General features: G+C 41.0%; 1 protein-coding gene across 5 annotated transcripts in view; it reads right to left on the reverse strand.

Moving 5' to 3' along the window:
* Mctp (multiple C2 domain and transmembrane region protein) overlaps window positions 1-12,160 on the reverse strand; it is a 78,473-nt gene that overhangs the window by 26,238 nt on the left and 40,075 nt on the right. For 3 of the 5 annotated variants that reach the window (XM_076430714.1, XM_076430716.1, XM_076430715.1), the window contains 4 exons: window positions 9,783-10,175; window positions 7,841-8,104; window positions 6,795-6,937; window positions 5,742-5,933 (listed from right to left, as the gene is read on the reverse strand). In XM_076430714.1, the coding sequence (XP_076286829.1) occupies window positions 5,742-5,933; window positions 6,795-6,937; window positions 7,841-8,104; window positions 9,783-10,175 (992 nt within the window). Of the gene's footprint in view, window positions 1-51; window positions 5,714-5,741; window positions 5,934-6,794; window positions 6,938-7,840; window positions 8,105-9,782; window positions 10,176-12,160 lie in introns of those variants that run through there. The other 2 variants (XM_076430710.1, XM_076430709.1) reach the window with 1 other exon arrangement.

A 12,160-nucleotide genomic window follows, 5' to 3' on the forward strand; every position in this document is an offset into this window, starting at 1 on the left:
ACACAATACATGAAATAGTTTTCTAAAATGTCAAGATAAAATTTACTCCACTTTTGACTGAGTTTTCGATAAAATTGGAGCTTCAGAGAAACAGCAAGTGTAAAAAACGACACTGAACGAACAACTCCCGTTCCGAAGGTAGACTCGCCAGCTTGTCGCGAACAATTCCGCGGCAATTAACACGCGTCACCGATAAAAACGCAGTAGAAATCAGTAGGAAAACAAAAGAGAGACCGGGCTTGCTCGACGAACGCCGGTGACTGGTTAACGATATGGATAAACGAGACCATCAAGCCTGTGGTTCCCTCTCCATTCGCAGCGAGAGGTAAACATTGTGATAGTATCCCGGGTTATGGTTACGGTCTACGGTCTATTATGCCTGTGCCCGCATAACGCTGACGTACAGTGCTCTGGATTGAAGAATCCACTCGCTGACAGTTCGCTGTGACAGATACAGTGGTCTCCCAGGCACCGTGAGATTCGAACTTGTCGCAGAAAGTAAATAAAAATCGGAATAACCATCTGGACTTCCGAGATAATTAGTTGAACGATTTTTAACGACCTCACACAAGATAATACGTTATCCTCAGCCTTGAAAGATAAGAACAGTTCACGCGAAAAAACTCACTTACCAATTTTTCAACTAATTTCTTTAATTACTTCACGGTACGTTCAGTTTCCTATTAGTAGACTGCGGATTTTATGCATTTATAGAAACAATAAGTTGTTGCTATCTAAATTCGTAGATACACTAAAAGGGAATTTAAAAAGCAACATTTTATTTTGTATAAAGATCAGTCTTGTCATTAGCAGCCACACGATTGCTATGCGAGTAATTTCTATCTTGTTTCATATTTCATTCGCATTTTTCCCAACAAATTCGCATTGCTAAATTCTGTTCTATTATATAGAATATATGTTACTTTACTCTGTTCTATTATCTGCAATTTATGTATTATTAAATTCTGTGATACTATTCAGAATTTTCATTGTTAAATTCTGCTCGATCATTTGGAATTTATATCATTAAATGCTGTTTTATTATTCATACTCAATTTGCATTGCTAAATGCTGTTCTATTATTTTATGCTGTTCTATCATATAGGATTCATGTTATTTTATTCTGTTCTATCATCTACAATTTATGTATTATTAAATTCTGTGATATTATTCAGAATTTTCATTGTTAAATTCTGCTCGATCATTTGGAATTTATATCATTAAATGCTGTTTTATTATTCATACTGAATTTGCATTGCTAAATTCTGTTCTATTATTTTATTCTGTTCTATCATATAGGATTTATGTGTTATTTTATTCTGTTCTATCATCTGCGATTTATGTATTATTAAATTCTGTGATATTATTCCGAATTTTCATTATTAAATTCTGCTCAATCATTTGGAAGTTATATTATTAAATTCTGTTTTATTATTCATACATTATTAAATTCCTCCACCCACAGTTCCCAAGATATTTTTAAACCCTCAAAAATTGAAAAATTTCTCTGAATACACCAATTTTCATGCTATAATTAAAGGAACAAAAATATAGTGAATGCGTGCGAGGCCGTCGGTACTTCCGGCGTGGATGGGGAGTGCCAGTTCCAACACATTTTATCTCATATTGATCATGACATTAACACGACACACTGAGAAACCTCTGGCGAGCACCTCCGCGATCAGCGGGGTTCATTAAACGTGTTTGCAAGCTTCAGTCGGGCGATGACGGACTATCACCAGGGATTAGGGGATGCACGTTTATATCGTGTCGTGTCACAAGCAAGGAGCCGATTAAGATCATTTTCCGAGTGGATCTCGCGATAAAATTTGTCATGCTGCTATCAAGTTGATAGTACTGCTATCGGTTGATTCATATTAAATTTTTGTACAAATTCCAATAAGGACTTTATACAGTACATTTTTATGGATATTCGATCTGATATTTTTTTTAATGGTTTTAGTTAATATTTCATAGAAATCCAAGTACTAGTTTTCACCCATAACATTCCAATTTTTTTAATTCATTCAAATTTTGCAGAGTGAAGTTTTATGAAAATTCAATTTTATAAAGATTGGACAATTGATTTTAAATGTGATGTGAACATACTAAATAAATTCTTCGCAACAGCTTCGTAAATCATTAAACATTCTCCTTAATTGTCAGAGAAAATTTGGATGTCGAAGACTGCCTAGTCAATGAACAAAATGGAGTTTCACTTTCTACGTGTACAAATTAGAAATACAAGTTCGAAGAAATTCTTGCTGTGGTATATATCATTCTCCAGAGGCATAAAGACACCAGTGAAAAATGTTTAACGAGTACCCTCACGAATTTCGGTAAGAGTTATCAAACACCATCCGCAGGAGACACCGTCACAATGAGAAAAGTTACTAGCCTTCGAACTTCAGAACCATCTTCACGACAATAATACAACAAAGTCAATATCGTAACGGACACGAGTTTGCTCCTCACTCCTAACCCAGTTTTCTCGTTCTTCAACCCGCCAGAAATACATATACTCTCTGCATATTTGAGGGCATGCCCTGCACGCCCGAAACTACCTTCAAACTGACGAACTTGTAGAAACACGAACACTCGTTTTTTCTCGATTTTATTCATCGACATCACTATTTCTTATAATCCTGTTTCTAATTTCTCAGGTGTCCCAATTTATTTAGTTCATCCTGTCCGATTTATTCTTCGAAGAATTTTCGAAATTTTAAGTTCGAAGGTTCAGTGAGCGATGATCTCAAGCGTTCGCTGCGGTTCAATTCGTTATCGGCTGCAGCGATTGGAATAATCGGTCGATGAGAGGTCAGATCGAAACGAGTGCAGATATTTATTTCACCGTGAATACTATAATCGATGTTTCCGAAAAATATACTTGGAACAAATGCTTGTGTCGCGTATTAATAATTCGCTCTTCTAAATTCTCCAAAATATGTTTATTAAGAAAAATGAATTTTTCTCTAGAAGGAATTTAGAAGAAATTTTTTCTTTAGGAAGAAGGATCCTTAAACATATTAATTGGTTGAAAAGTAACAGTAATTTTCTAATAGAAATGCCTTGCAAAAAATCTAAAATAGGTCATTCGACCCCCCGTGGTAGGCTTAGTGTTAAGGGGGGAAACCTTATGAACTTATAAACTTATGTACCTTATAAACAAATCAAAATGGATTCGTTAGTTTCTGCAAAACCGCTCACCATAACATCCTTCTTCTATTAAAATTTGCAAAATTGCAAAATTGGCGAAGTTTTGAAAGAAACAACGGATTTTCTGTTAGGAACAATTGTTAATGACAATATTTTAAATAACAGGGTGTCCAAAGCCACCCGTCCAGGGGTGTTAACTTCTCAGATAAGCATATTCGGTAACAATTTGCAATAAAAGTTGCAGGGATTAATGGCGGACATATGTCCATGACCTTGTATTTGACCTTCGGATCCATTTTCGAGGTTATCTGGAGGTCAGTACGTATTTTTTTTAAATGGGAACCCCTACTTTTGACTACGGATTTTGAAAGAGCTCGAAATTTCACGTTCATTTTACACAAGAGCTCAAAATTTCATTTTACACAAGGTTCTGCCGTAAAGGTTCCGAATGGTCTCAGCTCGAGGAGCTGTCATAAGCATTATAGTAGAATGGCAGGCCAAAGTGGCAGGCAAAATTGGATGATCGATATCTTTCGACTGTAATCGGAATATTGAAAGAATCGCAGGGGGACAACGAATGGTACCGATGCGAGGGTTAAAAGGTTACCAATCCCTTGATAAATGCACGATCGGACCGGTACACGGGCAGGTTCGTAGCTACGAATATGTGTCAATTGTTGATACTCGAGGGGTTTATGGAGAGGGGATTTATCGTTTTTCGATATTTCATTACGCGGAAGCAGCCGCGGCATCGGCGACGGATCAGGGAGCGGTATTTAATGTTTGCCTGAAGGCTATTTGCACCATCGTCGAGGGCAGGTTGAAAAGATTCCAGCCACTCGACCTCAAATTTAGTATACGAGGCTAATTTTCGACGATCAATCCACCCTGCAATGAAATAGTCGGATTATGCGCTTTATTCTGCGCCGATATTATCATGTATTCAATCATCGCACGCCGCGGCGTTGCATCTCCGGTCAGACAAGAGTCCGCAGATCTTATCTCCGACTTTGCTTTGCGAATTTTCCACGGGCTCATCGCTTTATGATCGCCATTCGGAGCAGAAGGAATTTTTTCTCTAAATAAATCAATTTATAATAATTTCGCACGATACGTTAACAATGTTGCATCAATACTCGTCTGTTAGCGAGTTAAGAAATGAACAAACTCCAGAAGCAAGTTTCAGGCTCTTTTTCCAAGATGGCGGTGCCGGCAACGTTCCCGAGCTTCCAAGAGGTGGAAAGCGTATCGAACTTTCTTCCCTGCATCTTTATCTTGAATCTGGGAAGCAGAATATAGTTACCAGAAGTCGGATGAGGCCAATATAACGGGTAATCAAACTGTACGAAAGTTTACGAGGTCGACAAGCTTGAGCCGAAGGCTTCGACCTTCCGCCATCTTGGATGAGTAACCAAGATAATCGCCGAATTCGAGAGAAGTATTATACATAGTTGCACAGAGCTATGAAATAATTCTCTTTTTAATCTTTACTAAAGTTTAATCATTTCTTAATGTCGCCCACGATAAAAATTGTTTTAAATGTAATCGTAAGAGTGCTTGTGTAAAAATATAAACGTTTCGCAATTCGTTTGCATAATGTGGAACGCAAAGCAGATTGTTAACAGACGACGTGTTACCTACAGCATGGAAAACCTTCATTAAAATTCTACTCGCAGATTATATGGTCTAAAAAGATAGCGTTAGGTAAACCAGCGTTCTACGCCCCTATCGCCACCACGATATGCAAATATGGTGATGTTGCCTACATCCACGGACATGGAATTCGTTGTCTCTAACCTCGATGGCGTCGCCAGTCACTGAATTTCTTAATACCACGTCCTCTTTTCGAGCCTATCACGTTGTTATATGCGAGAAGTGTTCGGTTCGAAGGCTACCATTTTTGAAATTCAAGACTTCAAAAAGGATCACGATACATAGGAGCCATAGAAATTCAAAAGGTCACATATCCTATGGGTTTTAGACATTCGAAAGGTGACAATTTATTGGGGTTTTAGACATTCGAAAGGTCATAATACTAAGGGCCACAGGTGCTCGGAAGATACGATATTCAAAGGTCATGTGACTACAAAGTGGCCACGATGGAAAAATCACTTGAATGGTCACCATTTTAAAGTTCATAGCTTTGGGAAGGGTCACACGTCTTGTGAGTTGAATGGACGACTTCAGCTAGTTAAAAATTCGACGAGATTGTACAAAATCCACTGAATTTGACAGTGAACATTTTTGTTGGATGGATGATTTATCGAATTAGAAGCTTACGAATTATCTTGGACGAGTTGAGCGAATTAAAAACAAAACGAGATGGTCTAAAATCCACCGAATTTGACAGTGAACATTTTTGTTGGATGGATGATTTATCAAATTAGAAACACGATGAGATTGTCTACAATCCACTGAATTTGACAGTGAACGTGTTCGTTGGATGGATGACTTCACCCAATTAAAACTGGTACGAGATTGCACAAAATCCACGGGACCTTCCAGTGTATATTTTCGTTTCAATTTGTGTGTGGATGTTTGCATGAAGTGCCACAGTACAGTGGAAGGGTGGGTTAGTAACGTACTTGCTCTTTTTCCTGCTGGTTCCTCGGCCAAAGGGTCGCGGTTAAGTAGATGTCGCCGAGATGCTGTTTCGGCCTGGCCGGATCCTTCAGCTCCAACACGATATCCTGCGGTTGGCCGAGTTCGAGCTGCGTCAGCTCCAGCTGAGCAGCGCCCATGAAGTCATCCTGAAGACCCCAGTCATAGTCGAAGACCTGCCGAAACGACGAACGTCTGTTGCTGGTCGAAAGAAAGAGCAAGAAGCGAATAAAACATCCGACGAAGCAGTTCCCGGTTAACACTTAGCAGAACGCTCGCGAGATTCCCCGATAATCCTCTACTTACTCTACTTCACACCTGTACTCAACATTTTCCGATCAGATAAAAAAGTAACCATTTTACATTGTTTCATCAAAATAACAAGACTGTATCTATCGAAATTGTTAAATAATTCCTCTTGGATGCATCTTTACAATTTCATATAATCGAAAATAAAAAATATTAGAATCCGTCATTTCACATTCCGATAAACCTATCGTTAAAAAAGGTCTCGAGGCCTCTGAAAATAAATCATTTTGTGGCACGAACTTTTGCGATCATCCAATAACAATCGTTCATCTACCAGTTACTGTTGCACTGAACCTAAGCAAATTCCTTTATTCACAAAATCTAAATAAACTCACATCCCAGTCATGTCTACAAGGCAGAAGAAGCCAGTCACTTTCAGCGTAAGTTCAGTGTTAATTGGTTTCCTCGTGCGACAAGGGCCGTTAGGTAAATAATGGCTATCTTTAGACGAGAAAATTACCAGTGTTGCAGAGCAACGCTGCAAGGAAATATTACGCGGTCATTTATGCGTTAAGACACTCCGGAGCTAATGATTCATTAACGCGAGGAGCGGCAGGGGTTGAAGGAGGATGAAAGCAGAGATAGGATCTCTCGAGGGCTCCGTGTCGCTGGAAGACTCGGAGCTTGTTAAATAAATTATATCGCCACGGTTAAAGAAGCGTGTCGGTGGTGGCACGCGACAAGTATGTGGCGGCACAAGTGTCGATATTGAATCGTTTGGATTTTACCTTGATTGTGAGCGCCTGGAACGGGTCTTCAATAGGCAAGGTCACGCTCTCGTCCCAAACTGGATTCAGGTCGCGGTGAACCGTTCGGGACTTGTGCAGCAATCGACCGGAGCATTTCACTTTCACGTAAGGATCGCTGGCGCCTGGAACACGAAATCCGTGATGCGAACAATCGGCGAATAATTGGAGTGGAAATTATTATCGCGAGTGTCATTGTCTCGAGCCGCTCGGTCCTCCGCGTCTCGATCAAATTAAAACAGCTTCGGCCGAGGAAACGACTTCGGACGTTTCATTCGTTCACTTCGCGATACAATGGATCTGGTTGTTTCAAAATTCTGACCGTTCCACATTTTTCTGAATATTTTATTAGGCTGTAAAGAAAGAAATGCAGTTCCTTTGTGTTTTAATGAGTTATGGTATATGCCATTTTAATGCTTGTTTTACGCTCTATTTAATTATGCTTTTGATATTTGATTTTATTCCAATTTTTTTATTGAATTATTTGGCTTTTATTTCAGGATATCAAAACGCGATTTTCGCATTATTTTTTTCTACGAGTTCAAACTAGGCCGAAGAGCCGCTCAAGCGGCTCGAAATATCAACCAAGTATGGGGCAAAGAAAGTGTCAACGAATGCACAGCTTTACAGAGAACGAGCATAAAATTACGGTGGTGATACACCCTTGTCTCGGCGTTACGAATATCGCGAAGCAAAGTCGACTTTGACTTGCGAATTCGATCAAAACCGACACCCGATTGTTGGGTTTTCGAGGTTCGTTTTACAGAAGGATTGTAGTCGAATAGGTGATTGTGCAGAACGAAAGTCGACTGCGTACGGTATATCAACGGAGAATTAGTTTCGATCAAGCGAAACGCGCATCGGATTCAGATTCCCGGATCGCAGAGGCAAGCGGAACGGAATAGATAAAGAAAGAAAGAGAGAGGGCGCGAGTAAAAAAAGCCGTTAACGGTGTAGACTCATTGGAAAGCAAAGGAGAGAGAGAGAGAGAGAGAGAGAGAGAGAGAACGGTAAAAATATTCGCTTACCGCATCTATCCATAGCAACGAGATTCGCCCCCCGTCTGATGTGCAAACGAAGCTGGAAAAACGCATGCTGCCTCAACGCCAATTCCCTCCTTCGGGTGGCTTCCTCCTGAACGAACGCGTTATCATCCTGGCCGATCGATCCGGGAGCTTCCTCGTTCTGCGTCTGGAAGCTCAAGGATCCTTTCGCGTGAGCCTCGCTGCTTTTTCCGGGACTATCCTCCGGCTTCGTCACGACATTCTGCCTTCCGCGCACCAAAGGCGACTCTGGAAACAGAAAAATTGCGATGCTCTGTGAGAAACGACTTTGACGATGCACAGACGAAATAGTGAGGCGCGAGTCGATACGATAGTTTGATACAGTCGACCGACCCTCGTGTCGATAACTGAGTAGCCTGGTCGATACTTGTGCTACCTATAAAGGTCAGGAAGAGGAAAGGAGTGGAAAGGGATAGGAAAAGTGGATCTAAGGACGGTAGATCTAGGGAAGGGAATGAGGAATGGAACTAGGGAAAGAGATCTAGGGCTCTGAGGGTAGGAAAGGTTGATCTAGGCTAGGGAAAGGGGCTGTTCAGGGAACAGGGGACCTAGGGAATGGGGAATATAGAGAAAGGAATGGAAAGGGAGGAGATTTAGGGAATGGGGGACGTAGAAGAAGGCATGGAAGAGGAGGAGGACCTAGGGAATGGGGAATGTAGAGGAAGGCATGGAAGAGGAGTGGGATCTAGGGAATGGGGGATGTAGAAAAGGGAATGGAAGGAGAAGGGGTCTAGGGTAGGCTGAGCTAAGAAAGAAAGCTCTAGGGAAACAGGAGTCCAGTGTAAGGGGGGCCTAGGGAAGGCATAATTTTTCATTACTCCGTCCACCGTGTAAAAATATAATTAGAACAGTCTATTCTACAGGGAAAACACCTGACCCCCGACGCAATAAATTTCAAAGTTACCGTCCATGAAACTTCGTTACCGTCGACCTCCACGGAGTTGAAACACTTTTTATCAGGTTTGATCGATTTCACCGTTAACACGTTGACATGCCACGTGGTTGACACGTGGCTGACACAAATCATCGTCTGTCTTTAAAAATTAATTTTGTTCACGATACAGTCGCTCGAACCGAACTTTATTGTTATTCGCACGATCTAAAAGAGTTCCACAAGCAATCCTTACGATAAGCTTTAATTCTCCAGGTTTGTAGGATTTTCGAGGGCGATAGTTCGGCAGTGAACCTGTTAGTCGAGCGTGCTAATTGGAGTTTAATTAATAAAGAGGAAAATAAGCCCATCAGAGGAAGGAAGCGGCAGTCGTTAGGCGATCGCGTTGCTCCGAGGAACGCCTTATCAATGGTAATGCGCGTGAACCAGTTTTAAACAGTTACGAAAACACACCTTCGGAAGAATGTCGCCGAACTGGGTCGAGCGAAATTGCTGCTGTTTGCTGTAACGCAGATTCGGAAGAAAAACGATCTTGTTTTTTTGTGTCGACTGTAAACTGCGTCTCGCTGCACGCTATTACATTTGATAAATGTTCTAATGTATCACGTGGCTTAACAAAACGAAAATATATGCACGTGCTGTGGAACGATCTGAGACCATAAAGGTAAAAGTTAATGCAAATTCAATAAGATTTAGTGGTATCATAAAACACATTTCAACTCGTTTAGAGATCAAACATTAGACAAAAGTTTAAACGGCAAGGTGCATTCCGATAAAAATGAATTCTTAAAAATGAGAAGAACTGTCTTGTTCTCTTCTGATCCTGCAGATCCCAATAAAGTTCCGTTTGGACAACAAATTCCGTTTGCGTACAAGTAAATGTTTGAACAACACACAGTAAAACCAAAGTGAAGAAATGAGATTGCCGGTAAAGTTGGATGTGGAATATCTTTTTAATGGGGACGTAGGAGTTTCGAAATTTTCAACGAGGGATAAATGAGAAAGAGGATGTACCTGGATGATTGAGGCAGTGCCTGGCCGGACTCTGGGTGGCCGATGAGCTTTTGCTGTGCTCGGAGGAGTAATCCGCGGCGTAATCGGATTCGACGCCCTTGTAAGACGCGTCCTGGGTGTGCAGGTTCCCGCCATCCTTCGATTTTTTCCGCTCTTTGCTGCGGCTGCGAGCCCAACGGCTCTTCAAAGTGGCGAAGAAAGTGTGCGTCCGCTGCGCCACCGAGGTGGCGTGACGATGATGATGACGGTGCTGATGCGAGCCCCCGGAGTCGGGCTGTTCACCGCGTCGTGACGGTGAACCGTTGTCGTTGTTCCGGAGCTCCGTGGCGCTTTTCGAGAGCTGACGGCTCCCGTTCAGGTTCAGTCTGGATCTCTCCTCCACTCGGCTGGTATCTGAAATTAATTGTTCATCCCAATTACCACTTCACTTCATCCGAATTTCAACATCTAATCATTTTAAACAACTTATGAGAGCGAAAATCGCGTTATTACAAGTTAAGCATATTGTTCTATTTTTTAACACTGGAAGTACATTGCCTTAAAATAATAACAAAATTGCATTTGTTTAGATTTCGTACCAGTTTTGCTTAAATACTTCAATAGAGAAGTTCACTAAAAAAATTTCTCAGAAAAACATATTCATAATTTTAATATTTCCGAAAGGAAAAATCAGGAGCTTATTATAAGTTCTTCCTCCGGCGGGAATTGTAGTCAGACTAATGTTTACGCGGAGACTCCACTCAATGCACTCGGGGTGAGTTGTTGAGGAGTGGGGGTGTGTATTGTTATCGGGGTGGCAACGTTGTTGGATTTAGGTCAAATCACAGCTGTGGGCCTGAAGGCCAACGCTCAGGGCCCGTCGGATGGTCCCGCCACGCAACCTTTGTAAGTCCACGTTTTATTTTAAGGTGGAGGTCCGAATAAACTTCGTAGCTGGACAGGGGAAGGTTGAAAAATATAATCCCCGATCCGGGAAACCCAATAAATCAACACTCCAAGCTGGAGAAGTTTGCTAAGCAGACACTTTAACTCGCAGGAGTCGTGACCTTGTGCTAGAAAAGTCCTATCAACAGGATCTCCGTGATATAAGACTCGATAAGCCACAGTCGTGCAAGTAGGAACTGGAAATTTTGGTAGAAAATATCGATGAAACAAAAGGTAAGATACCGAACTCGGTAAGACCTAAAATCGAGCCTGAAAGATCCGAAGCCGATGAACGCGAACAAATGAAAGAGATTGATAAAAATTGATAAAATAATAAGCATTTTGATTGATCTTCGTTGAAAAATTTAGAACATTCGTTTGCTTTACAGTTGCACGAAGATTAATAGTTTCTAATAAATGTTAAATGCTTTCGGCGCAACGGTTCGATCGTTTATTACTAATTACGAAGCAATTTTGCTAATTATCAAAGAAAATCAACGTTTCGATCGTAGTTTGGATCCTTTTCAAGATTAATAGTTTCTCTCACGATCCAACACGTCCCGCAGGCGTCTAGACAGGTTCATCGAGTTCCCAACTTCAAATTCGAGATTTACTTTCGCTAATCAGTTTAAAGAGAAAGCCCCATGATTTATAGGACACAATCAATTTATGCTGTTTATCGAACTTTTGGAAGTTTGTGTTCTGCTTAACGAGCTTGTAGACCAAAGGATTGTGGCTCCCTGGGTGCCGAGTGCTCGGCATCATGCTTGCTCCAACACTATCATAATTAGACTATGGAACTTCGTGTTGCGCGTCTACCACCTTCGAGAATTTATAGGGTGTACAAACTTAACAGAATCTGATTCTCCATCGGATTCTTAACTCGCTGGAATCACTGTGAAAGTAAACTTCGCATGTAACTTTTTTCACTTCACTGATCAAAATCAAAATTTGTTTTACAAGTGTCATAAATGTGTTTCACAAGTCTAATAAACTGAACCATGATTAAACAGTAAACTTTGACTTTATGCAAATTAAATGAACTCCTCTGTTGCCTCCTCGAGTGTTCTCGTGAAATTGAAGATGAAGTTCTACGGTGTAATTGTGTGTTTCTATTTAGCAGTGCTTGTAAGGTAGAGGAAGATTGAAGAAAAGAGATTGTTTCTGAGCGATTAGGATATTCTTATGGATCGTGTTAAGGTCTTTAACCTTACAACGAGGAAACTGACCGGGAACGCCTGTCCCCGTGTGCATTATATATGTATAATAACGTTAGGGAGCTGATCGATTTCTATGAACGCGAGAAAGCTGCTTCAGCCTTTAATCCCTCCAACGAGGCCATTACAATCTCTTCGACGAAGGGATGTAATTACCGGCAGGTGATCAAGCCACTTCGATCAAGTTTTAGAACAGAAGCAATCAGTTCTTGGTACGGATTTATTTTTAGCCCGGAC

This window comes from Lasioglossum baleicum, chromosome 9 (assembly GCF_051020765.1).
Source record: "Lasioglossum baleicum chromosome 9, iyLasBale1, whole genome shotgun sequence".
Taxonomy (NCBI): Eukaryota; Metazoa; Arthropoda; class Insecta; order Hymenoptera; family Halictidae; genus Lasioglossum; species Lasioglossum baleicum.